Source organism: Littorina saxatilis, linkage group LG11, assembly GCF_037325665.1.
Source record: "Littorina saxatilis isolate snail1 linkage group LG11, US_GU_Lsax_2.0, whole genome shotgun sequence".
In the NCBI taxonomy this organism is placed as follows: domain Eukaryota; kingdom Metazoa; phylum Mollusca; class Gastropoda; order Littorinimorpha; family Littorinidae; genus Littorina; species Littorina saxatilis.
The window spans coordinates 45,011,611-45,039,283 of record NC_090255.1 but is presented as its reverse complement, the minus strand read 5'-3'; the positions used below and the strand labels follow the sequence as shown (position 1 = coordinate 45,039,283).

Below are 27,673 nucleotides of genomic sequence, written 5' to 3'. Positions count from 1 at the left end.
TTTTAATCACTGAGTCAGTCAGTGCATGCTAAACTTGACTTGTTTTAATCACTGAGTCAGTCAGTGCATGCTAAACTTGACTTGTTTTAATCACTGAGTCAGTCAGTGCATGCTAAACTTGACTTGTTTTAATCACTGAGTCAGTCAGTGCATGCTAAACTTGACTTGTTTTAATCACTGAGTCAGTCAGTGCATGCTAAACTTGACTTGTTTTAATCACTGAGTCAGTCAGTGCATGCTAAACTTGACTTGTTTTAATCACTGAGTCAGTCAGTGCATGCTAAACTTGACTTGTTTTAATCACTGAGTCAGTCAGTGCATGCTAAACTTGACTTGTTTTAATCACTGAGTCAGTCAGTGCATGCTAAACTTGACTTGTTTTAATCACTGAGTCAGTCAGTGAAGGTATATGTTGAGATTATGTGTTTAGCCTACTTTCGTCAAGAAAGTCTTATTAGAAGGACAGAGTCGTGACATGAACCGTTAAGCTCAGACTAATTGAGGTCAAATATGATGTTTGTTGTTGAATGAATATCCTGAACAGGGGCGGATCAGTTGCTTTGTAAGGGGGGGGGGGGGGCACTTTGAATCGAAAGTGAATGTGATGGGCGCGAAGCGCCCGAATTTACTAGGGGGGTCCGGGGGCATGCCCCCCCGAAAAAAAAAATTTGCCCAAAGAAGCAAAATGGTGCCATCTGGTGCCATTTGAACTTAGAAATGGTCATAGAATCAGCATAGAAAAATCTTTTTTTTCTTCTTTTTTTTTCGGGGGGGGGGGGGGGGGGGGGCACGTACCCCCTGTGACCCCCCCCCCCCCCACCTCGTCCGCCCCTGCTGAAGTTGTACAATCCGATCACCGTTCATCTCACGTGCAGAAAGTGACGAGTTAAGTGCAAGGGAGGTGACTCTTACACGACACTTAGGTTTCCAGTGTATCAAAATGGCGTCGAGTGGCGATGACACCCGCAAGCGAACAACAACAAATGGGAATCCTGAACCAGCAGCGCCATTAAACACGCCGTATTATCAGTTTCCACCTCAAGCGGATCGTATGCAATACAAAAATGCCAGGGAATATGCCCAGGCCCTTCGGCCATGGCTGTGGCAGTACTACACAATGTCGGCGATGCAACAGTTTCTGGCGATGTGCCCCCCTCCGTGTTTTCAGACTGCTCAGTTTCCGCACAGCACGCCTGTAACTTCTGGACCAGGATTTCAGCTACAGCAGCCAACTGTACCACCGCCCAGGGCATCCCAAGGGCCAACCATAGCGAATCGACACGCTTCAGCACCTCACCGTTTTCATGGTGAGAAGATGACATTGACTCTGACACTGACACTGAGACAGTAATTATTTTATTGAAGGTGTGGCTGTGACTGACGATGAATGACCACCTGCATTAACCGTGACAGTCGGTGTTGTTCTCACCGTCTGTGTGTACAAACCCAGTATTGTTTAACTCAGTTTTTGATGAATAGGACGGGCGCTTGAGTTCTGTGTCAGTGTGTGTCACTGTGACAAGGCTGACATGCGCACATACATCACTTATGTCACTATGTGTTGACATGTGTAAGAAACTAAAATGATTTATTTGTGTGTTGTGTGTCACCAAAATTCCAAGTGAGTAAAAACTCAAATACACTTCTTTAGACATTGCACCACACATTGAATCGAGTTCTGATTGCCAATGCCATACCTTTTCCAGACCTCTGAACCCAAACGATTTCGCCGTATTTTGTACGCATGATTGTCGAGAATACGCTCAGTACGGTCAGTGGGAAAAAAAAACGACGAGAAAAATTCCTAGACTACTTTTCTTCACAAGCCCATCCTGAAGCCGATCCAGTATTTTGGCACATGATTACATCACTATATTAGCCGCCGTCGAAAAAAATATAATCGGATCGTGTCAATCAATCAAAACAACCAGGCAAACGAAAGTACGGTATTTGGCGAAATCGGCTCCGAGAATAAACAAGTGAAACAAAGAAGAAAAGTGAAAAAGTTTGAAGAAAAATATCACACACACACAATTTGTAACCAACACACACATGTAGTCCCGCCCGGAATAAGCTTTTTTTGGATAATTTACGACTTTTGCGCATATTTCGAGCAGACGAAAACACAACATGGCGGCTCTCGCTCCTCCAACTATCGCGAGACACAAAAAAACAGAAATCTCGCACGCGCGAGATCCTGATACATCCGGTGTTTCTCTGTACGCTTGTCACGACGACTTGTTGACAAACGAAGATTCGCGAAAGAAAGAGAAAAGCGCTGAGTCTTGAGTAGAGAGCTAATAAAGTACCGGTAATCGCTAATCGAGCGAAATGAAAATCCGCGGCGACTTCCATTAGGTGAATGCTATTCAAGTTTAGGTAACGTTTTAGTCGCATCTTTTTATAAGCCGCAATGCGATTTTTTTTTTAAAAGTCGCGGCTTGTAGTCCGTCAAATACGGTATGTACAGTTTTTGTCAGTAAAAATTGAAAAAAGCATTTGTTTTAAATGTATAGGTAAACTTAATTAACGGTGTGACATTGCACATGAGGCATGTTTTAATCATGGATGTGCAAACGCTGTGTGGAGTACGCTCATTTTTTTGAAAATACACCAAGTTTGTTTGAGAATACTCAAAGTGCAAAACAGGTGTTCCCAGGTCTGTTTTTCCTTTCTACCATGGACACGAACAACTGGCGTTCATGATATAATTCAAAATGATATATATAGTGTAACCCCCTTTACAGACCTCCAATAATCTAAGAAATGCTGGTCTTAAAAGGAAGGAGGTCCTTAAAGTAAAAGAGAGTTAAATTAACAAAAGTTATGAACAGATAATCTAAAAAAGAAAGGTCTTGATATAGGAGTTAGGTCTTGATATAGGAGTTAGGTCTTGATATAGGAGTTAGGTCTTTAAATTGGGGGGTCTTTAAAGGGGGGTTCCGCTGTAGCAGTTTTTTCCCGCCCAAAGTTGACAGACAACTAAGACGCCACTTTGATGTTTTGTGTGGCAGGCATAGAGTGCAAGATCCCTTCCTTCTGGAGGAGAGTGTCGGCCGAGCTGATCGATTTCACCATCCTCTTCTACATCAAGCTGGTCGTCACCGTCGTCTTCATGCGCGAGATGGGTTTCATGTCAGTCTTCATCTTACTGTCTTCATCTTACTGTCTTCATGTTGCTGTCTTCATGTTGCTGTCTTCATGTTGCTGTCTTCATGTTGCTGTCTTCATGTTGCTGTCTTCATCTTACTGTCTTCATGTTGCTGTCTTCATGTTGCTGTCTTCATCTTACTGTCTTCATCTTACTGTCTTCATGTTGCTGTCTTCATCTTACTGTCTTCATGTTGCTGTCTTCATGTTGCTGTCTTCATGTTGCTGTCTTCATCTTACTGTCTTCATGTTGCTGTCTTCATGTTGCTGTCTTCATCTTACTGTCTTCATCTTACTGTCTTCATGTTGCTGTCTTCATGTTGCTGTCTTCATGTTGCTGTCTTCATGTTGCTGTCTTCATCTTACTGTCTTCATGTTGCTGTCTTCATGTTGCTGTCTTCATGTTGCTGTCTTCATCTTACTGTCTTCATGTTGCTGTCTTCATGTTGCTGTCTTCATCTTACTGTCTTCATGTTGCTGTCTTCATGTTGCTGTCTTCATGTTGCTGTCTTCATGTTGCTGTCTTCATGTTGCTGTCTTCATGTTGCTGTCTTCATGTTGCTGTCTTCATCTTACTGTCTTCATCTTACTGTCTTCATGTTGCTGTCTTCATGTTGCTGTCTTCATCTTACTGTCTTCATGTTGCTGTCTTCATGTTGCTGTCTTCATGTTGCTGTCTTCATGTTGCTGTCTTCATGTTGCTGTCTTCATGTTGCTGTCTTCATGTTGCTGTCTTCATGTTACTGTCTTCATGTTGCTGTCTTCATGTTGCTGTCTTCATCTTACTGTCTTCATGTTGCTGTCTTCATGTTGCTGTCTTCATCTTACTGTCTTCATCTTACTGTCTTCATGTTGCTGTCTTCATCTTACTGTCTTCATGTTGCTGTCTTCATGTTGCTGTCTTCATGTTGCTGTCTTCATCTTACTGTCTTCATGTTGCTGTCTTCATGTTGCTGTCTTCATCTTACTGTCTTCATCTTACTGTCTTCATGTTGCTGTCTTCATGTTGCTGTCTTCATGTTGCTGTCTTCATGTTGCTGTCTTCATGTTGCTGTCTTCATGTTGCTGTCTTCATCTTACTGTCTTCATCTTACTGTCTTCATGTTACTGTCTTCATGTTGCTGTCTTCATCTTACTGTCTTCATGTTGCTGTCTTCATGTTGCTGTCTTCATGTTGCTGTCTTCATGTTGCTGTCTTCATGTTGCTGTCTTCATGTTGCTGTCTTCATCTTACTGTCTTCATGTTGCTGTCTTCATGTTGCTGTCTTCATCTTACTGTCTTCATGTTGCTGTCTTCATGTTGCTGTCTTCATCTTACTGTCTTCATCTTGCTGTCTTCATGTTGCTGTCTTCATCTTACTGTCTTCATCTTACTGTCTTCATGTTGCTGTCTTCATCTTACTGTCTTCATGTTGCTGTCTTCATGTTGCTGTCTTCATGTTGCTGTGTTCATCTTACTGTCTTCATGTTGCTGTCTTCATGTTGCTGTCTTCATCTTACTGTCTTCATCTTACTGTCTTCATGTTGCTGTCTTCATCTTACTGTCTTCATCTTACTGTCTTCATCTTACTGTCTTCATGTTGCTGTCTTCATGTTGCTGTCTTCATGTTGCTGTCTTCATGTTGCTGTCTTCATGTTGCTGTCTTCATGTTGCTGTCTTCATCTTACTGTCTTCATGTTGCTGTCTTCATGTTGCTGTCTTCATGTTGCTGTCTTCATGTTGCTGTCTTCATCTTACTGTCTTCATCTTACTGTCTTCATCTTACTGTCTTCATGTTGCTGTCTTCATGTTGCTGTCTTCATGTTGCTGTCTTCATGTTGCTGTCTTCATGTTGCTGTCTTCATGTTGCTGTCTTCATGTTGCTGTCTTCATGTTGCTGTCTTCATGTTGCTGTCTTCATGTTGCTGTCTTCATGTTGCTGTCTTCATGTTGCTGTCTTCATGTTGCTGTCTTCATGTTGCTGTCTTCATGTTGCTGTCTTCATCTTACTGTCTTCATGTTGCTGTCTTCATCTTACTGTCTTCATGTTGCTGTCTTCATGTTGCTGTCTTCATGTTGCTGTCTTCATGTTGCTGTCTTCATCTTACTGTCTTCATGTTGCTGTCTTCATGTTGCTGTCTTCATGTTGCTGTCTTCATCTTACTGTCTTCATGTTGCTGTCTTCATGTTGCTGTCTTCATGTTGCTGTCTTCATGTTGCTGTCTTCATGTTGCTGTCTTCATGTTGCTGTCTTCATGTTGCTGTCTTCATGTTGCTGTCTTCATCTTACTGTCTTCATGTTGCTGTCTTCATGTTGCTGTCTTCATGTTGCTGTCTTCATCTTACTGTCTTCATGTTGCTGTCTTCATGTTGCTGTCTTCATGTTGCTGTCTTCATCTTACTGTCTTCATGTTGCTGTCTTCATCTTACTGTCTTCATGTTGCTGTCTTCATGTTGCTGTCTTCATCTTACTGTCTTCATGTTGCTGTCTTCATGTTGCTGTCTTCATGTTGCTGTCTTCATGTTGCTGTCTTCATCTTACTGTCTTCATGTTGCTGTCTTCATGTTGCTGTCTTCATCTTACTGTCTTCATGTTGCTGTCTTCATGTTGCTGTCTTCATCTTACTGTCTTCATGTTGCTGTCTTCATGTTGCTGTCTTCATGTTGCTGTCTTCATCTTACTGTCTTCATGTTGCTGTCTTCATGTTGCTGTCTTCATCTTACTGTCTTCATGTTGCTGTCTTCATGTTGCTGTCTTCATGTTGCTGTCTTCATGTTGCTGTCTTCATGTTGCTGTCTTCATGTTGCTGTCTTCATCTTACTGTCTTCATGTTGCTGTCTTCATGTTGCTGTCTTCATCTTACTGTCTTCATGTTGCTGTCTTCATGTTGCTGTCTTCATGTTGCTGTCTTCATGTTGCTGTCTTCATGTTGCTGTCTTCATGTTGCTGTCTTCATCTTACTGTCTTCATGTTGCTGTCTTCATGTTGCTGTCTTCATCTTACTGTCTTCATGTTGCTGTCTTCATGTTGCTGTCTTCATGTTGCTGTCTTCATGTTGCTGTCTTCATGTTGCTGTCTTCATGTTGCTGTCTTCATCTTACTGTCTTCATGTTGCTGTCTTCATGTTGCTGTCTTCATCTTACTGTCTTCATGTTGCTGTCTTCATGTTGCTGTCTTCATGTTGCTGTCTTCATGTTGCTGTCTTCATGTTGCTGTCTTCATGTTGCTGTCTTCATCTTACTGTCTTCATGTTGCTGTCTTCATGTTGCTGTCTTCATCTTACTGTCTTCATGTTGCTGTCTTCATGTTGCTGTCTTCATCTTACTGTCTTCATGTTGCTGTCTTCATCTTACTGTCTTCATGTTGCTGTCTTCATCTTACTGTCTTCATGTTGCTGTCTTCATGTTGCTGTCTTCATGTTGCTGTCTTCATGTTGCTGTCTTCATCTTACTGTCTTCATGTTGCTGTCTTCATGTTGCTGTCTTCATGTTGCTGTCTTCATCTTACTGTCTTCATGTTGCTGTCTTCATGTTGCTGTCTTCATGTTGCTGTCTTCATCTTACTGTCTTCATGTTACTGTCTTCATGTTGCTGTCTTCATGTTGCTGTCTTCATGTTGCTGTCTTCATCTTACTGTCTTCATCTTACTGTCTTCATGTTGCTGTCTTCATGTTGCTGTCTTCATGTTGCTGTCTTCATGTTGCTGTCTTCATCTTACTGTCTTCATGTTGCTGTCTTCATCTTACTGTCTTCATGTTGCTGTCTTCATGTTGCTGTCTTCATGTTGCTGTCTTCATCTTACTGTCTTCATGTTGCTGTCTTCATGTTGCTGTCTTCATCTTACTGTCTTCATCTTACTGTCTTCATGTTGCTAACTCTGTCTTCATGTTGCTGTCTTCATGTTACCAACTCTTGTCTTCATGATACTCACTCTGTTTTCATGTTATTAACTCTGTAGAAGACTTGTCACAGGTTATTTTTGTGTTACAGGGTCACTCAGTAGTCTCCCTTTTACAGCAGCTTCTCTACACTGACAGAGTTGTCTGACAGTCTTTGCGTTTATCTAGCAGTTGTTATTGGGCTATTCATTTAGCTCTAAAATCTCTCCTGTTCAGTCTACATTGACCAAATTTATAATACCTAATCGCACACACACACACACACAGACACAGACACATACACGCAAATACAAACACACACACGCACACACACACTTGACGTGACATATTCCTGTGACACCGACAGGGATGACATCCTGGACTACGAGTTCCTGGAGAACCTGGAGGACATTGACTACGACCGAGCGTTCGCCATCACCTCCGAGGTCATCGCCATGGAAATCGTCAACCGCCTTCTGATCACCGTCTTTGAGGTCAGCACTTTCTCTCAATATGTGTGTGTGTGTGTGTGTGTGTGTGTGTGTGTGTGTGTGTGTGTGTGTGTGTGTGTGTGTGTGTGTCAACCGCCTTCTGATCACTCTGTGTGTGTGTGTGTGTGTGTGTGTGTGTGTGTGTGTGTGTGTGTGACTTAGCCTTGAAACTTATTGTTACTGAAGGAGTATCGGCCACATGTGATTTTCACAGCTTTTTCTAAGCTAATTAAACATGAAGGGTCAGTGTGACTACATCTGCAGCATTTCTAGGAATTAGAATAAACTAACCCAGAAATGCATTCGGCAGACTGACAGTCATGCTCATATATAAACCAAAACGATGTGATTAAAACACTTAGGCCAAAAAAAAAAAATAGGTCTGTTTACGGTAACATAGGCCCAAAAAAATAGGGTCGGCAGGTCGGGATTTTTTTTTTTGTTTTTTTTTTTTTTTTCCAAAAAACAATATTTTTACGTTATTTTGCCAAAAAAACAAGATTTTTTTTTTTTTTTTTTTTTCCCAAATGCCAAAAAAAAGTCTAGGGTCGCGCGAAAAAACTAGGGTCGGTCGGGTTACCGTAAACAGACTTTTTTTGTTTTTTGGCCTTAAACAACAAATTGTAACTGGTGTATTTCAGACAATGTGTTTGCGACGCGGGATCGGCACGGTAGGGGGAGCAACTCCAGGCAAGCGACTGATGGGTCTGCGCGTGTTGTCGTGCAGTGAGCTACAGGACCTGGGACACGACAGGATACTGGTCGCGCCCGCCACCGACATCGGCTGGTTTAGGTACAGTTCAACCCCCTCAGAAGACCTCCAAAAATGCGAGAAAATTGGGTCCTTAAAAAGAGCAAGTCTTAGAACAAGGGTTAATGTCTCAAAGGTTATGAATTACTTATATATGAAAAACAAGGTCTTAGGAAGGGTTAAGTCTTAAATTGGGGGGGGGGGGGGGGGGGGTGTCTTAAAATGGGGGTCCCACTCCACTTGTTGGTGTGTGTGTGTGTGTGTGTGTGTGTGTGTGTGTGTGTACATCTAACTCTCTGTCTGTAGACAGCAAACACTGTAAGGCATTGAGCATCAGCCTCTCAAAAACAACAGAATGTTAGCGGTGTTTGTTTTGTAGCTTCCTGCATGCATACCTCGTTGTGGGAGGTCCTGCCTATCTCTCATATGTTGTATTAGCCATCAGTGTGCTTGCATAAGACAAGAAAAGGCGTCATAAATCTTTCGCTATATCAAGAGAAATGCATACATGAGAGAGAGAATGAGAGGCAACGGTCACTAAATTCAGTGGGATGAGAGAGAGAATGCAAGAGGCAACGGTCACTAAATTCAGTGGGATGAGAGAGAGAATGCAAGAGGAGACGGTCACTAAATTCAGTGGGATGAGAGAGAGAATGAGAGGCAACAGTCACTAAATTCAGTGGGATGAGAGAGAGAATGCAAGAGGCAACGGTCACTAAATTCAGTGGGATGAGAGAGAGAATGCAAGAGGCAACAGTCACTAAATTCAGTGGGATGAGAGAGAGAATGAGAGGCAACGGTCACTAAATTCAGTGGGATGAGAGAGAGAATGAGAGGCAACGGTCACTAAATTCAGTGGGATGAGAGAGAGAATGAGAGGCAACGGTCACTAAATTCAGTGGGATGAGAGAGAGAATGAGAGGCAACGGTCACTAAATTCAGTGGGATGAGAGAGAGAATGAGAGGCAACAGTCACTAAATTCAGTGGGATGAGAGAGAGAATGAGAGGCAACGGTCACTAAATTCAGTGGGATGAGAGAGAGAATGAGAGGCAACGGTCACTAAATTCAGTGGGATGAGAGAGAGAATGAGAGGCAACAGTCACTAAATTCAGTGGGATGAGAGAGAGAATGCAAGAGGCAACAGTCACTAAATTCAGTGGGATGAGAGAGAGAATGAGAGGCAACGGTCACTAAATTCAGTGGGATGAGAGAGAGAATGAGAGGCAACAGTCACTAAATTCAGTGGGATGAGAGAAAGAATGCAAGAGGCAACTGTCACTAAATTCAGTGGGATGAGAGAGAGAATGAGAGGCAACGGTCACTAAATTCAGTGGGATGAGAGAGAGAATGAGAGGCAACGGTCACTAAATTCAGTGGGATGAGAGAGAGAATGAGAGGCAACGGTCACTAAATTCAGTGGGATGAGAGAGAGAATGCAAGAGGCAACAGTCACTAAATTCAGTGGGATGAGAGAGAGAATGAGAGGCAACGGTCACTAAATTCAGTGGGATGAGAGAGAGAATGAGAGGCAACGGTCACTAAATTCAGTGGGATGAGAGAGAGAATGAGAGGCAACGGTCACTAAATTCAGTGGGATGAGAGAGAGAATGAGAGGCAACGGTCACTAAATTCAGTGGGATGAGAGAGAGAATGAGAGGCAACAGTCACTAAATTCAGTGGGATGAGAGAGAGAATGAGAGGCAACGGTCACTAAATTCAGTGGGATGAGAGAGAGAATGAGAGGCAACGGTCACTAAATTCAGTGGGATGAGAGAGAGAATGAGAGGCAACAGTCACTAAATTCAGTGGGATGAGAGAGAGAATGCAAGAGGCAACAGTCACTAAATTCAGTGGGATGAGAGAGAGAATGAGAGGCAACAGTCACTAAATTCAGTGGGATGAGAGAGAGAATGCAAGAGGCAACAGTCACTAAATTCAGTGGGATGAGAGAGAGAATGAGAGGCAACAGTCACTAAATTCAGTGGGATGAGAGAGAGAATGAGAGGCAACGGTCACTAAATTCAGTGGGATGAGAGAGAGAATGAGAGGCAACAGTCACTAAATTCAGTGGGATGAGAGAGAATGAGAGGCAACAGTCACTAAATTCAGTGGGATGAGAGAGAATGAGAGGCAACAGTCACTAAATTCAGTGGGATGAGAGAGAGAATGCAAGAGGCAACAGTCACTAAATTCAGTGGGATGAGAGAGAGAATGAGAGGCAACGGTCACTAAATTCAGTGGGATGAGAGAGAGAATGAGAGGCAACAGTCACTAAATTCAGTGGGATGAGAGAAAGAATGCAAGAGGCAACGGTCACTAAATTCAGTGGGATGAGAGAGAGAATGAGAGGCAACGGTCACTAAATTCAGTGGGATGAGAGAGAGAATGAGAGGCAACGGTCACTAAATTCAGTGGGATGAGAGAGAATGAGAGGCAACGGTCACTAAATTCAGTGGGATGAGAGAGAGAATGAGAGGCAACAGTCACTAAATTCAGTGGGATGAGAGAGAGAATGAGAGGCAACGGTCACTAAATTCAGTGGGATGAGAGAGAGAATGAGAGGCAACAGTCACTAAATTCAGTGGGATGAGAGAGAGAATGAGAGGCAACGGTCACTAAATTCAGTGGGATGAGAGAGAGAATGAGAGGCAACAGTCACTAAATTCAGTGGGATGAGAGAGAGAATGAGAGGCAACGGTCACTAAATTCAGTGGGATGAGAGAGAGAATGAGAGGCAACAGTCACTAAATTCAGTGGGATATGAGAGAGAATGAGAGGCAACGGTCACTAAATTCAGTGGGATGAGAGAGAGAATGAGAGGCAACAGTCACTAAATTCAGTGGGATGAGAGAGAGAATGAGAGGCAACAGTCACTAAATTCAGTGGGATGAGAGAGAGAATGAGAGGCAACGGTCACTAAATTCAATCGGATTCAGTGCACATGAAAGCGTGTCAGTTAACATGATTATAGCCGTCCAGCCCTGCATGCGGTCAGAAGACAAGGAGAGCGTGTCAGGTAACATGATTATAGCCGTCCAGCCCTGCATGCGGTCAGAAGACAAGGAGAGCGTGTCAGTTAACATGATTATAGCCGTCCAGCCCTGCATGCGGTCAGAAGACAAGGAGAGTGTGTCAGTTAACATGATTATAGCCGTCCAGCCCTGCATGCGGTCAGAAGACAAGGAGAGCGTGTCAGTTAACATGATTATAGCCGTCCAGCCCTGCATGCGGTCAGAAGACAAGGAGAGCGTGTCAGTTAACATGATTATAGCCGTCCAGCCCTGCATGCGGTCAGAAGACAAGGAGAGCGTGTCAGTTAACATGATTATAGCCGTCCAGCCCTGCATGCGGTCAGAAGACAAGGAGAGCGTGTCAGTTAACATGATTATAGCCGTCCAGCCCTGCATGCGGTCAGAAGACAAGGAGAGCGTGTCAGTTAACATGATTATAGCCGTCCAGCCCTGCATGCGGTCAGAAGACAAGGAGAGCGTGTCAGTTAACATGATTATAGCCGTCCAGCCCTGCATGCGGTCAGAAGACAAGGAGAGCGTGTCAGTTAACATGATTATAGCCGTCCAGCCCTGCATGCCGTCAGAAGACAAGGAGAGCGTGTCAGTTAACATGATTATAGCCGTCCAGCCCTGCATGCCATCAGAAGACAAGGAGAGCGTGTCAGTTAACATGATTATAGCCGTCCAGACCTGCATGCCGTCAGAAGACAAGGAGAGCGTGTCAGTTAACATGATTATAGCCGTCCAGACCTGCATGCCGTCAGAAGACAAGGAGAGCGTGTCAGTTAACATGATTATAGCCGTCCAGCCCTGCATGCGGTCAGAAGACAAGGAGAGCGTGTCAGTTAACATGATTATAGCCGTCCAGCCCTGCATGCGGTCAGAAGACAAGGAGAGCGTGTCAGTTAACATGATTATAGCCGTCCAGCCCTGCATGCGGTCAGAAGACAAGGAGAGCGTGTCAGTTAACATGATTATAGCCGTCCAGCCCTGCATGCCGTCAGAAGACAAGGAGAGCGTGTCAGTTAACATGATTATAGCCGTCCAGCCCTGCATGCCATCAGAAGACAAGGAGAGCGTGTCAGTTAACATGATTATAGCCGTCCAGACCTGCATGCCCTCAGAAGACAAGGAGAGCGTGTCAGTTAACATGATTATAGCCGTCCAGCCCTGCATGCGGTCAGAAGACAAGGAGAGCGTGTCAGTTAACATGATTATAGCCGTCCAGCCCTGCATGCGGTCAGAAGACAAGGAGAGCGTGTCAGTTAACATGATTATAGCCGTCCAGCCCTGCATGCCGTCAGAAGACAAGGAGAGCGTGTCAGTTAACATGATTATAGCCGTCCAGCCCTGCATGCCGTCAGAAGACAAGGAGAGCGTGTCAGTTAACATGATTATAGCCGTCCAGACCTGCATGCCGTCAGAAGACAAGGAGAGCGTGTCAGTTAACATGATTATAGCCGTCCAGCCCTGCATGCGGTCAGAAGACAAGGAGAGCGTGTCAGTTAACATGATTATAGCCGTCCAGCCCTGCATGCGGTCAGAAGACAAGGAGAGCGTGTCAGTTAACATGATTATAGCCGTCCAGCCCTGTATGCGGTCAGAAGACAAGGAGAGCGTGTCAGTTAACATGATTATAGCCGTCCAGCCCTGCATGCGGTCAGAAGACAAGGAGAGCGTGTCAGTTAACATGATTATAGCCGTCCAGCCCTGCATGCGGTCAGAAGACAAGGAGAGCGTGTCAGTTAACATGATTATAGCCGTCCAGCCCTGCATGCGGTCAGAAGACAAGGAGAGCGTGTCAGTTAACATGATTATAGCCGTCCAGCCCTGCATGCGGTCAGAAGACAAGGAGAGTGTGTCAGTTAACATGATTATAGCCGTCCAGCCCTGTATGCGGTCAGAAGACAAGGAGAGCGTGTCAGTTAACATGATTATAGCCGTCCAGCCCTGCATGCGGTCAGAAGACAAGGAGAGCGTGTCAGTTAACATGATTATAGCCGTCCAGCCCTGCATGCGGTCAGAAGACAAGGAGAGCGTGTCAGTTAACATGATTATAGCCGTCCAGCCCTGCATGCGGTCAGAAGACAAGGAGAGCGTGTGTTTGTGGTTTTCTGTTTTACCACATGAGAGCACAGCAAATTCAGGATCCTACTTTTGAAAACCTACTTCTTAAGTGTGAATTTATGTTGTGGTTTTATTTACATTCAGTTATTGTTGTTGTTGTGTTATGTGTGCAGACTGTTGACCCGCCACTATTTTGGAGTAACTTATTACTATTTGACAGGATTGGGGGGGGGGGGGGGGAGGGGGGGGGGGGGGGGAGGGGGGGGGGGGGGAATACTCCATTTGAGTTCAGACTACGATTTTCACATGTGCTTCAACTAAGGTTTGTGTTACTAATGTTGTTGTTTGTAACCACTGGGTTACTATTTTGGTCATCAGATTACTATTTTTTGACTTGACCATTCCTCTTGTCAAGTTTTGGGGGTAAACAGGTCCGTGTGTGTAAGACCAGTGCGTGTTGTGTGCAGTGCCTTCATTCGTTCGGCCATCAAGAACTTCACCATCGCCTTCTTCTTCCCAGCATGCCTCACTGTCTTCATGTTCAAACACAACCGCGCCGCCTACGACGTCCTGTCCAACACCGTCGTCGTGGAGACGGAGGAGCTGTGAAACTAGTGAAGCATGAAGGTCAACTCGCTGAGACAGTGTCCGGTGTCCAGAGTGTCAAGTCAGAAAACATTGTCAAGTGTGAAATGTGAAATGTGAAGTCAAGTGTCAAGTGTGAAATGTGAAGTCAAGTGTGAAGTGTGAAATGTGAAGTCAAGTGTGAAGTGTGAAATGTGAAAGACGTGTGAGGATGTGTTCTTCGTGTGCTGATAGACAGCGTGTGAAGCGGGCTGTGTGAGAGGTCACGAGGTGTACAGTATTCATCTATCATTATTGTTATCATCATTGTCATTATTGTTACTATTATTGTGGTATTAACCTAGTGCAGAAAGGGCTGTGTCAACTGGCATGACTGTGAAATTTTGGTGTGAGTGATTGTCAATAAAAATGGGGGAGGTGTGTCGGGGGGGGGGGGGGAGAGGGGGGGGGGGGGGATGCAGTAGGGCAAACAAGTGAGACCTGGACATTTACACTGGTGTTTACACACATTACCAATGTCATGTCTGCTGGATTTCTACAGGTCTTTTTTTTTTATAAAGGAGAGTGAAATGCAGCTATTTTCAATAGAAAACTTGTTAGAAGTTATTTGACACAGTTGAGAAGGTAATGAATCCAGAGATAGACTAGACACTTGTTTTTGGAATTTTCGTAAGTGAAGGGAAGTAACTCTTCTAGATTACTGCCTTGGGGATGCTTTCTGTTGGGGCAAGTTACCTGCCCTTGAATGTCATTCCTGCCATGAGCTGTCGGGGGCTGTTGCTACATTTTGATTTGACGGCCATCTTGAATTGCTACCATGGCAACCAGCCATCACATAAAAAGAGTTTTTACATTTTCTTAGAAGTTTGATTGAGTATTTTAATTATAAACCCGGTTTGTACCAAAGAGTTATGAAACAAAAGAAATCTAAACTGCCACTAGCCGTGCCATATTTGAAAAGACAGAAAGATTACACGCAGGGAACAACAGTATTGCTGTTGAGTGGTGCAGTGTGTGAAAGTAGAAAGTAACGGTGGCAACGTTCATGAGTGTTTCCAGGGGTGATGTTTGACATTTTCAATGTCCTGTCAGTGGTTAGGCTGTGATGCTTCAGAATAAATGGTTCTCAGTTTGTGTATGTAAGTATATTTAAAATCACTTTCTCTTTTTGTTGTTGTCGTGGTGACAGAAAAAGCACAGAATGTTTTGTTGTTGTCGTGGTGACAGAAAAAGCACAGAATGTTTTGTTGTTGTCGTGGTGACAGAAAAAGCACACAATGTTTTGTTGTTGTCGTGGTGACAGAAAAAGCACAGAATGTTTTGTTGTTGTCGTGGTGACAGAAAAAGCACACAATGTTTTGTTGTTGTCGTGGTGACAGAAAAAGCACAGAATGTTTTGTTGTTGTCGTGGTGACAGAAAAAGCACAGAATGTTTTGTTGTTGTCGTGGTGACAGAAAAAGCACAGAATGTTTTGTTGTTGTCGTGGTGACAGAAAAAGCACAGAATGTTTTGTTGTTGTCGTGGTGACAGAAAAAGCACACAATGTTTTGTTCCTCTGAAATCAGAAAATGCACAAAGATACATGTATTGTTCATGGAAAAAACCCTTTCCGGCAGTTCAGAATGGTTGATAAAAAAACAAAACCTGTTGAGATCACATAGACACTGTGCCAGCAGTTGCCCGGTGTTGACAGATTCTCCTGCACTGTTTGTGGAGACCAACCACCCAAACCCTGACCTTTTCAATTGTTTCACAAAACTGTCCACACTCAATGGTACAATTAGACTTTGTCTTGATGTGTGTGTGTGTGTGTTTTGTGTGTGTGTGTGTGTGTGTGTGTGTGTGTGTGTGTGTGTGTGTGTGTGTTGTACAGTGTAACATGCAAATTGGTACTGCATTAATCTTGATGAGAACTTTTCCTTTCACCCTTCTTCATAGACTTTACATTGTGTGTGTGTTTTGTGTGTGTTTTGTGTGTGTTCTGTGTGTGTGTGCGCAGGGGGTGTGTGTGTTTTGTGTGTGTGTGTGTGTGTGTGTGTGTGTACATGAATGGTAGTCTCCCTTCAGTCTAGTCCGTGTGGTGCTCAGCTCAAAGCAAACTCTGTGTAATACGTGTCTCACTGATGTGTCGTCTGCTTTCTTAGCATTGGTTACCTCCCCTGCCCCAGTGAGGGAGTGTGTGGGATGGGGAGAACGTTGTTAAAGGTATACGCCATGCCTCAAGTCAACACAAAATCCTTTAAGGTCTTTAACATTGATATTTTGTGGCTGTAGTATAATAAGAGCGAACACCAAAGAAGAAGTATCCTACAAAAAAAATCTATTCTCAAACGATCCTCCCTTCCTAAAAGTATCCTTAATATTTGTGACTTTGACACTTTCTTTGTACAGTGTGTGTGATTGTGTGTGTGTGTGTGTGTGTGTGTGTGTGTGTGTGTGTGTGTGATTGTGTGTGTGTGTGTGTGTGTGTGTGTGTGTGTGATTGTGTGTGACAGAGCCTTGTGTAAAATGACACCAGTGACGCAAATCTGTGATTCCTGTATAACTGTGAAACTCTGACATGTATGAAGATCTTTTCGTCATTGCCTATCTTTTTAATATAATAATAATAATAATAAAGTGTATTTATATTGCGCCTATCCCTTACAAAAAACAAAAATATTTGGCTCTAAGCGCATTACAACATGTGAAGGACTTGGTACAATCAAGTCTGACAAATACAACAGCACAATATTTTTGTCTAGTGTTTGGTATTAAATGTAGCACATATCTTTTTTTTTTAAAATCAGTGGTCATTCTTTTTTCACATTGTTCAATACCTGTTCTCATTTTTTTTTTTTTTTAAATAGCAGACTATGTATAATGTTTGTTCTGCTTACACTATACCAAATGTATGTTACGTAACGATACTCTTAGCTTGGTCTCTGAATTGAAATGGCATATGGATCACTGAAACTAAAAACCAGAAAGTTGAAGACTGTCTATGGAAACCATATCATATTCAGATAATAAAGCTTCTATGTATTCATTTTTGTATTCAGTTATTGTGTACATTGATATGATCTCTAATTATTGAGTTATTTATTTGCAGTATTTGTATAATATTCTTCAGTGAAAGGAATTGATCTTGTAGAGTAGGACCATGGACCAGACAGTGATGGACAGAGTAGGACCAGACAGTGATGGACAGCTGCAGAATCACACGACTGATCACAAAGACAAGTCCATTACTGTTTCTGGTCAGATCGCATGTATACCCTTTCAAAGCCGTTAAGGACTGGGCAGGAAAATGTATACAATCTTCAAAATATTGTTTAAAATCAAGGGTCCAATATTGTTTTTGCAACTTGCCTTGTTTAGAATCCACAAAAGAACTTTAAGTGTTGTCGTGGAAACATTTTGGGCAGACAGTTTATCGCGCCATACTATGGGCGTGGAAAGTTTTGGGCAGACAGTTTATCGCACCATACTATGGGCGTGGAAAGTTTTGGGCAGACAGTTTATCGCGCCATACTATGGGCGTGGAAAGTTTTGGGCAGACAGTTTATCGCGCCATACTATGGGCGTGGAAAGTTTTGGGCAGACAGTTTATCGCGTCATACTATGGGCGTGGAAAGTTTTGGGCAGACAGTTTATCGCGCCATACTATGGGCGTGGAAAGTTTTGGGCAGACAGTTTATCGCACCATACTATGGGCGTGGAAAGTTTTGGGCAGACAGTTTATCGCGCCATACTATGGGCGTGGAAAGTTTTGGGCAGACAGTTTATCGCGCCATACTATGGGAGTGGAAAGTTTTGGGCAGACAGTTTATCGCGCCATACTATGGGCGTGAAAAGTGTTGGGCAGACAGTTTATCGCGCCATACTATGGGCGTGGAAAGTTTTGCTGTTGGGGGAAAAGGAGGTGGTTTTCAAAGTTCTATGAAATAGGTCCAGAACATGCCTGGACAAATACCTGTGATGCACACACTACAATAGGCCCAGAACATGCCTGGACAAATATCTGTGATGCACACACTACAACAGGGTCCTGGGCTTGAACGGTGCTCAGCAGTTTGTGTTTAAAATCTGACACACTGATTAAAAAATGCACTCTAACATTAACAACATGACCGGCAGCTCAGGTGGTAGAGCACTGGACTTGTGATCAGAAGGTCGCAGGTTCGAACTATTCGGGCCGGGACGAACACGAGTCAACTTCATGTGCAGACCCAGAGACAGAAGCCATGTCCCACCCCCGTGTCGCCACAATGGCACGTAAAAGACCTTGGTCATTCTGCCATAAGTGCAGGTGGCTGAATACACCTAAACACGCAGACACCTGGGTAGTGCGACTCAGTTGCTGCTAGCTTTTCACTGCAAGGAAGCGACCTGAATTTCCCAGCGATGGGACAATAAATTAAGTAATAAAAATGAAAATGCCTCCATAGCTAAATAAGACACATTTTCTGACGGGTCCTTAATTTGTTTTGAAGAGTATATGCTTACATGCTCTTGCAGAATGTGTTGGTTAGACTTGATGTTGAATGTCCTTACCTCCGTGAAAAATGACACCTGTAATAAATACTTTTGTTGGCAAAAAGATATTGTTGTTAGATCTGCATGTCTCACGAGTGACCTCAGTATGTGTACTTGGAATGCTACTACAGAACCATTATGTATCGTGCGAGTCTATAGTGTATTGTGTGATTATATACACTTTTTGTCTTGTGGAAGAATGTTCCAAGTCGCCAATAATATTATGTGTGTGTTTTGTGCTAGTGTTGAAATGATGTCAGTGCTAGTGTTGAAATGATGTCAGTGCTAGTGTTGAAATGATGTCAGTGCTTGTGTTGAAATGATGTCAGTGCTAGTGTTGAAATGATGTCAGTGATAGTGTTGAAATGATGTCAGTGATAGTGTTGAAATGATGTCAGTGATAGTGTTGAAATGATGTCAGTGATAGTGTTGAAATGATGTCAGTGATAGTGTTGAAATGATGTCAGCGATAGTGTAGGTCCTCAAAGAATGTAATGCTTTGAATTAATTTCACATAGTGTTTCTGCCATGAGGAATACAGACCAGGTAACTGAAGCTATGTGCTAGTGTTGAAATCACGGTGTCAGTGATAAGTGTACGTCTTCAAGTGTTTGATGTCAATGACTTGATTTCACACGGTGTTTCTGCCACGAGGAATCTAGACCAGGTAACTTAAACTATGCGCAAGTCTTATTCACGGTGTTTCTGCCACGAGGAATCCAGCCCAGTTTACAGAAAGGTTACAACTGTTCAGACTGCAGCAAATGTAAGATGTATCTGTCTGCTGCATTCTGTCCTGCATAAAAAATCAGCGGGAAAAAATTGAAATGAAATTTAAAGTGATTCTGTGAGATGATATTCACCATACTGGGACTGTTTTATTCATTGGAATAACTCTGAATTTATAATGATCTGCATGGTACATGTAGAGTATCTTTTGCATTTACTTTACATACTGAGCTCATTCACACACAAAGAGAGAGAGAGAGAAAACACAAGCACTAAGACACACACATGCACATACACTCTTCAAAAAAGGTTAAGGATCGGTTGAAAAAACGGATCTAATTTTTAAAAATTGCCACAAAATTAAACATCGACATAATAATTAAAAGATTAATGTGTTTGAATTAACAAATGAACAATGAATCTTGACCTAGAATTTTGTTTGGCAGGTAGAGTTATTTCCCTTTGTGGGACTTCTCAAAAGCTTCTGCATTTTGGAAGAAAAAAGGTGTTTTTTATAGCCCCATGAAATTTGCGGAACGCATGCCAGGGCAAAAGGTTGTGATGCACGTGCTACAACAGGGTTCTGGCTATGAACATCGCTCACCAGCTTGTGTTTAAAGGTTGACACGCTGACACAATTATACACAGTAGCAACATTCCCCCACGAAGAAAACTGAGCGATTTGGATAGAGAAAGGGCAATAGGATGGCTACAAGACGGTGTTGCTGCCAGGCAAGTGGCCCAGAGGCTTGCAGTGGCTCCCTCTGTCATCATCAGACTAAAACAGAGATTCCACGCAACTGGAAGAGTGCAGAAGCGACAACGTTCTGGTCGGCCCAGAGTCACCACACAAAGAGAGAATCGCTTCATTCAGAGGCAGGCCATGCAACAAAGAATGGCTACGGCAAACAACATTAGGCAACGCCTACAAGCTACCACCAACACTGTTGTTAGTGGTCAGACGATCCGAAACCGCTTACACAACTTTGGCTTGCGTACAAGGCGTCCAGTCCGAGGAACAATCCTGACTGCTAATCACCGAGCATCTCGCCGAGCCTGGTGCACTCAACATATGAGGTGGCAACGTCAGCAGTGGGCTCAGGTGTTGTTAACAGATGAGTCCCGCTTTTGCTTGGAACCAGCTGCTGATGGTTGCATCCGAGTGTGGAGGCGTCGCGGAGAGCGCTTCGCAGAAGGCGCTGTTCTGGAACGACAGCGTTTTGGCGGAGGCTCTGTGATGGTCTGGGGAGGGATCAGCACACGTCTAAGGACACCTCTGTACCATGTAGTGGGCAACTTGACCGGTGTCCGCTACCAGAATGAGATCCTGCAACCCCTGGTCGTTCCAGCCCTCCAAGCGATCAGCCCTCGTGCGATTCTTCAGGATGACAACGCACCTCCCCATTGCTCTGCAGCTGTAAACCTTCATCCAGCAGGCCAGGGTCAACAGGATACTGTGGCCAGCCAACAGCCCGGACCTGAACTCCATAGAGCACATGTGGGACGAGCTTTGTCGTCGGGTACAGCAACATCACCTTCCTCCTGCCAATCTGGGTCAACTGCTGCAATGGCTCCAGCAGGAGTGGAATGGAGTTCCCAGAGCATTCATATGCAACCTGATGCACTCCATGCGCCAACGATGTGTTGAATGCCTAGCACACAACGGAGGGCACACGCGTTATTGACACTGATTCACATGGTTGTGAATTCCATTTTCGAGGGTTGTCACGTTTGACACACTCTATTAAATTGTCGCTGCCGCGTTCGATCTTTGCTTTGTTTGTCATTACTCCTTGGTTGTTCAATTATATAATTTTTTAAAAATGAAAGAATTCGGTCTTGTCTGTTTTGTGTGGCGTGCTTGTAAAAAAGTTATCCTTAACTTTTTTTGAAGAGTGTAAAGCAAGATTTATTTCAACTGCATTTGTATTCAACCTCATAAGTTAAGAAAGGTTGCATTTACATTCTGTGAAATACATGTTTTTATTCAAAGACATAAAATTGCAAACAGATAGTAAATGTATGTGATGTTTGCTATTAATCAGCAATGGAAGAAAAAAAATTAAAAGAAGAAGAAAAAATGACAAACACAAAAACAATGTTTATCACCCAAAACAGGCAAGCTCACAGATCATGGACTGGCAATCCTTGAAAGAGAACGAACACCCTACACAACAGACGAATACAGACACCGTTATGAGAGAAAAGGACCATGTCACCACCACTGATGCCTGACACAATGTTCATCCTCTCGTTCCCTCCGTACCTGTCGGTTGTATATAATATACGTCCTGTGTTCCGTTGGCTTGCAGGTCAACCATCTGTCTATGTATTGTCTGTGTTCCGTTGGCTTGCAGGTCAACCATCTGTCTATGTATTGTCTGTGTTCCGTTGGCTTGCAGGTCAACCATCTGTCTATGTATTGTCTGTGTTCCGTTGGCTTGCAGGTCAACCATCTGTCTATGTATTGTCTGTGTTCCGTTGGCTTGCAGGTCAACCATCTGTCTATGTATTGTCTGTGTTCCGTTGGCTTGCAGGTCAACCATCTGTCTATGTATTGTCAGTGTTCCGTTGGCTTGCAGCTCAACCATCTGTCTATGTATTGTCAGTGTTCCGTTGGCTTGCAGGTCAACCATCTGTCTATGTATTGTCTGTGTTCCGTTGGCTTGCAGGTCAACCATCTGTCTATGTATTGTCTGTGTTCCGTTGGCTTGCAGCTCAACCATCTGTCTATGTACTGTCTGTGTTCCGTTGGCTTGCAGGTCAACCATCTGTCTATGTATTGTCTGTGTTCCGTTGGCTTGCAGGTCAACCATCTGTGTGTATTGTCAGTGTTCCGTTGGCTTGCAGGTCAACCATCTGTCTATGTATTGTCTGTGTTCCGTTGGCTTGCAGGTCAACCATCTGTCTATGTATTGTCTGTGTTCCGTTGGCTTGCAGGTCAACCATCTGTCTATGTATTGTCTGTGTTCCGTTGGCTTGCAGGTCAACCATCTGTCTATGTATTGTCTGTGTTCCGTTGGCTTGCAGCTCAACCATCTGTGTGTATTGTCAGTGTTCCGTTGGCTTGCAGCTCAACCATCTGTGTGTATTGTCAGTGTTCCGTTGGCTTGCAGGTCAACCATCTGTCTATGTATTGTCTGTGTTCCGTTGGCTTGCAGGTCAACCATCTGTCTATGTATTGTCTGTGTTCCGTTGGCTTGCAGGTCAACCATCTGTCTATGTATTGTCAGTGTTCTGAGGAAAACGTTTCAAAAATTAACCTTGCTTTCTTTCGAATCGTGATCTTTGAATGTTAGCAGTTACCGTCTTTTGGATTTCTTCATAACATGCATGGTTGATTAGTAGAAGAGTGACTGGTATACTGCACTGCTTTTCCGTACCTAACGCATAGAAACACATGTAACCCCTGTCTTTTATAATACTTGAACAGCCATTTCTCCAAGCTGTGAGAATCTTGCAACTTGAGCTGACTGCAGAGGTGGTTATTGAAGAACGATTCACTGTAGCTACATGTGCACTGGACTTATTTGCAGGTTAACATTCTCCGTGTATTCTCTCGGGTAGTGTATTCTCTCAGGTTTTGATTATCGCTTGTGAGAGAAAACATAATATGTTGTCAAAATAACACCCCTTCCCACAGAAAATGATGTGACAATAACACCCTTCCCACAGAAAATGATGTGACAATAACACCCCTTCCCACAGACAATGATGTGACAATAACACCCCTTCCCACAGAAAATGATGTGACAATAACACCCTTCCCACAGAAAATGATGTAAAGTGAAATACACATCAAGAAAATAATTAAAACAATCAAGTTATTAATATTATACTTTATTTGTATTTTTGACCAAAACCTGACAGTTTACACAGATCAAGACAGTCAGTGTTCCTATGAGACCGCGCAAGCGGTTGAGATGAACAATGACCGTCAAGATCTGTGTAAAATGTCATATTTTGGTCAAAAATACAAATAACAGTTATGTATCGATCGATTCTGGTTAGAATTCCTTTTAGTTTTGATGATTGAACGCACACAAACATACACTATTTTGTAGTCCCGACTGGCCGTCTGAATATGAAGTGTTGTTGGCCTCTGACGTCACATGGCTCAAAGAAGGGACATCCAGTGTTCAATCGATACATTACCTTACATTCTAATGGGTTTAGCAACTGAGCTTTTATTTGTTTTGTTAGTACATGTGGACCCATCTGATACACAGAGCGACTTCAAAGTGTTCAAATATCAGTTGACACGTTAATATGTTGCTTTCCCAAAACAGTGCTCACAGAAAACAGAAAACCACACATATTTTTTCACATAGTGCTAATATTAACACAAGCAGTCACACGTAGTGCTAACATTAAATGATTAACACAGGCAATCACACGTAGTGCTAACATTAACACCATCACACATCACTTTCCTACACATAGCTCTCATTAACACAGACACTCACATAATCCCATGCTAACATCATGTGAAGAAGGCAGGGGGAAGAAGCAAAGCCGTGCTTATAAATTGAGCATCATTCCATGAAGCATTTACAGTTTGTGCCTTTTTGTGAACTCTTGGTCCTCACGTACCCACACCAACAAGAAATGAGAAAAGTCGCTAAAACAGATAAATTCAAGAAAATCGGAAATCATATTGACAATAAATTAGTCATATTACGGTAAGCAATGTGAAAAAAGACAATTAAACAAAAACACGATGAAAGAAAGAAACACCTGTTTTCGTCTTTATTCACTTCTCTCATCCTAGCTTTTGCCTTGCGCTGACCGTACATGCCTGTGTCTTCTTTGAAAGAAGCAGAAGACACTTTAACACTCGTTGTTGATTACCATCATTTGATTTCAAATGTTGTGATTCAAATGTTCCAAGTTTGATTAACAAAGTTTCGTCAAACATCCAGAAAGTACTTGTATGGAATGTATAAGACGAGGTTAACAATCTGGGAGGGGAAATGTTAAAAGAAAAATGAAAAAAAGTACAAAACGTGTTTTTTTTCTCCAAAACAAAAACAGATTACATAAGACAAAGCGCCCCACAGCCCACAGAAGTGAATCCATTATGTCCAAATACCCCACAGTGCAGAGAAAGAAACTAATTGGCCCTAAGTAAAATCTGTTGTGCATGCTGATCAATGAAGTGAATCATATTCAAATACATGTACACACAGCCCAAAGTGCAGAGGAACAAGCTACAGAGAAACAAGCTACAGAGAAACAAGCTACAGAGGAACAAGCTACAGAGGAACAAGCTACAGAGGAACAACAAGCTACAGAGAAACAAGCTACAGAGAAACAAGCTACAGAGGAACAAGCTACAGAGAAACAAGCTACAGAGAAACAAGCTACAGAGAAACAACAAGCTACAGAGAAACAAGCTACAGAGGAACAAGCTACAGAGAAACAACAAGCTACAGAGAAACAAGCTACAGAGGAACAAGCTACAGAGAAACAAGCTACAGAGGAACAAGCTACAGAGAAACAAGCTACAGAGAAACAAGCTACAGAGAAACAACAAGCTACAGAGAAACAAGCTACAGAGAAACAAGCTACAGAGGAACAAGCTACAGAGAAACAAGCTACAGAGAAACAAGCTACAGAGAAACAACAAGCTACAGAGAAACAAGCTACAGAGAAACAAGCTACAGAGGAACAAGCTACAGAGGAACAAGCTACAGAGGAACAAGCTACAGAGGAACAACAAGCTACAGAGAAACAACAAGCTACAGAGAAACAAGCTACAGAGAAACAAGCTACAGAGGAACAAGCTACAGAGAAACAAGCTACAGAGAAACAAGCTACAGAGAAACAACAAGCTACAGAGAAACAAGCTACAGAAGAACAAGCTACAGAGAAACAACAAGCTACAGAGAAACAAGCTACAGAGGAACAAGCTACAGAGAAACAAGCTACAGAGGAACAAGCTACAGAGAAACAAGCTACAGAGAAACAAGCTACAGAGAAACAACAAGCTACAGAGAAACAAGCTACAGAGAAACAAGCTACAGAGAAACAAGCTACAGAGGAACAAGCTACAGAGAAACAAGCTACAGAGAAACAACAAGCTACAGAGAAACAACAAGCTACAGAGAAACAAGCTACAGAGAAACAAGCTACAGAGGAACAAGCTACAGAGAAACAAGCTACAGAGAAACAAGCTACAGAGGAACAAGCTACAGAGAAACAAGCTACAGAGGAACAAGCTACAGAGAAACAAGCTACAGAGAAACAAGCTACAGAGAAACAACAAGCTACAGAGAAACAAGCTACAGAGAAACAAGCTACAGAGGAACAAGCTACAGAGGAACAAGCTACAGAGAAACAAGCTACAGAGAAACAACAAGCTACAGAGAAACAAGCTACAGAGAAACAAGCTACAGAGAAACAAGCTACAGAGGAACAAGCTACAGAGAAACAACAAGCTACAGAGAAACAAGCTACAGAGGAACAAGCTACAGAGAAACAAGCTACAGAGGAACAAGCTACAGAGAAACAAGCTACAGAGAAACAAGCTACAGAGAAACAACAAGCTACAGAGAAACAAGCTACAGAGAAACAAGCTACAGAGGAACAAGCTACAGAGGAACAAGCTACAGAGAAACAAGCTACAGAGAAACAACAAGCTACAGAGAAACAAGCTACAGAGAAACAAGCTACAGAGGAACAAGCTACAGAGGAACAAGCTACAGAGGAACAAGCTACAGAGAAACAACAAGCTACAGAGAAACAACAAGCTACAGAGAAACAAGCTACAGAGAAACAAGCTACAGAGGAACAAGCTACAGAGAAACAAGCTACAGAGAAACAAGCTACAGAGAAACAAGCTACAGAGAAACAAGCTACAGAGGAACAAGCTACAGAGAAACAACAAGCTACAGAGAAACAAGCTACAGAGGAACAAGCTACAGAGAAACAAGCTACAGAGGAACAAGCTACAGAGAAACAAGCTACAGAGAAACAAGCTACAGAGAAACAACAAGCTACAGAGAAACAAGCTACAGAGAAACAAGCTACAGAGGAACAAGCTACAGAGGAACAAGCTACAGAGAAACAAGCTACAGAGAAACAACAAGCTACAGAGAAACAAGCTACAGAGGAACAAGCTACACAGAGGAACAAGCTACACAGAGGAACAAGAGAAACAAGCTACAGAGAAACAAGCTACAGAGGAACAAGCTACAGAGGAACAAGCTACAGAGGAACAAGCTACAGAGGAACAAGAGAAACAAGCTACAGAGAAACAAGCTACAGAGGAACAAGCTACAGAGAAACAAGCTACAGAGGAACAAGCTACAGAGGAACAAGCTACAGAGAAACAAGCTACAGAGAAACAACAAGCTACAGAGAAACAAGCTACACAGAGAAACAAGCTACAAAGAAACAAGCTACAGAGGAACAAGCTACAGAGGAACAAGCTACATAGGAACAAGCTACAGAGGAACAAGCTACAGAGGAACAAGCTACAGAGGAACAAGCTACAAAGAAACAAGCTACAGAGGAACAAGCTACAGAGGAACAAGCTACAGAGAAACAAGCTACAGAGGAACAAGCTACAGAGGAACAAGCTACAGAGAAACAAGCTACAGAGGAACAAGCTACAGAGAAACAACAAGCTACACAGAGGAACAAGCTACAGAGGAACAAGCTACAGAGGAACAAGCTACAGAGGAACAAGCTACAGAGGAACAAGCTACAGAGGAACAAGCTACACAGAGGAACAAGCTACAGAGGAACAAGCTACAGAGGAACAAGCTACACAGAGGAACAAGCTACAAAGAAACAACAAGCTACAGAGAAACAACAAGCTACAAAGAAACAAGCTACAGAGGAACAAGCTACAGAGGAACAAGCTACAGAGGAACAAGCTACAGAGGAACAAGCTACAGAGGAACAAGCTACAGAGGAACAAGCTACAGAGGAACAAGCTACACAGAGGAACAAGCTACACAGAGGAACAAGCTACAGAGGAACAAGCTACAGAGAAACAAGCTACAGAGGAACAAGCTACAGAGGAACAAGCTACAGAGGAACAAGCTACAGAGAAACAACAAGCTACAGAGGAACAAACTACAGAGAAACAAGCTACAGAGGAAACCCTTCAAGACCTCAAATCATATGAGAAAATCAGGTCTTAAAAAGGAGGGAGTCTTGAAATGGGGGTACACAGGTTATCAACACAATATTTGAGAAAACAGGGTCTTAATGGAATGGGGTCTTAAATTTGGGGTGGGGGTAGGGGGTCTTACCGAGGGGGTCTCACCAAGGGGGTCTTACCGAGGGGGTCTTACCGAGGGGGTTCACTTGTACTAGGCCCTAACCCACACACACACACACACATGCACCCATGCAGGCAGGCACGCAGGCACACACACACACACACACACACACACACACGTTGAATGTAATATTACATTGTACAACTGTCTTCAAGTTGGAGACAGGTATTGTTTGACACCACAAAATACTTGGCACTAGTTACTTGAATGTTGCTA

At 43.1% G+C, this 27,673-nt stretch overlaps 3 protein-coding genes and 1 long non-coding RNA gene across 6 annotated transcripts in view; 3 read left to right on the top strand and 1 right to left on the bottom strand.

Moving 5' to 3' along the window:
- Positions 1 to 886: 886 nt before the first annotated feature.
- LOC138980582 (protein FAM8A1-like) lies at positions 887 to 14,173 on the top strand. Its single transcript, XM_070353481.1, has 5 exons — positions 887 to 1,307; positions 3,015 to 3,135; positions 7,376 to 7,502; positions 8,141 to 8,292; positions 13,798 to 14,173. The coding sequence occupies exons 1-5, from the start codon at positions 941 to 943 to the stop codon at positions 13,937 to 13,939; spliced, it is 909 nt and encodes a 302-aa protein (XP_070209582.1). The 5' UTR covers positions 887 to 940; the 3' UTR covers positions 13,940 to 14,173.
- Positions 14,174 to 16,652: 2,479 nt separating this feature from the next.
- On the top strand, positions 16,653 to 18,500 carry LOC138980581 (uncharacterized). The gene is made up of 2 exons (XR_011460396.1): positions 16,653 to 17,846; positions 17,895 to 18,500. It is a non-coding gene; the product is annotated as an uncharacterized lncRNA (long non-coding RNA).
- Positions 18,501 to 24,306: 5,806 nt separating this feature from the next.
- Positions 24,307 to 27,316, top strand: LOC138979594 (axoneme-associated protein mst101(2)-like). The gene is made up of 2 exons (XM_070352305.1): positions 24,307 to 26,220; positions 26,261 to 27,316. The coding sequence occupies exons 1-2, from the start codon at positions 24,307 to 24,309 to the stop codon at positions 27,314 to 27,316; spliced, it is 2,970 nt and encodes a 989-aa protein (XP_070208406.1).
- LOC138980579 (endoplasmic reticulum-Golgi intermediate compartment protein 3-like) overlaps positions 27,024 to 27,673 on the bottom strand; it is a 40,011-nt gene continuing 39,361 nt past the window's right edge. For 2 of the 3 annotated variants that reach the window (XR_011460395.1, XM_070353478.1), the window contains one exon: positions 27,025 to 27,673. This exon is cut by the window's right edge. The gene's annotated coding sequence lies outside the window, so the exon portion shown is untranslated. The other variant, XM_070353477.1, reaches the window with a different exon arrangement.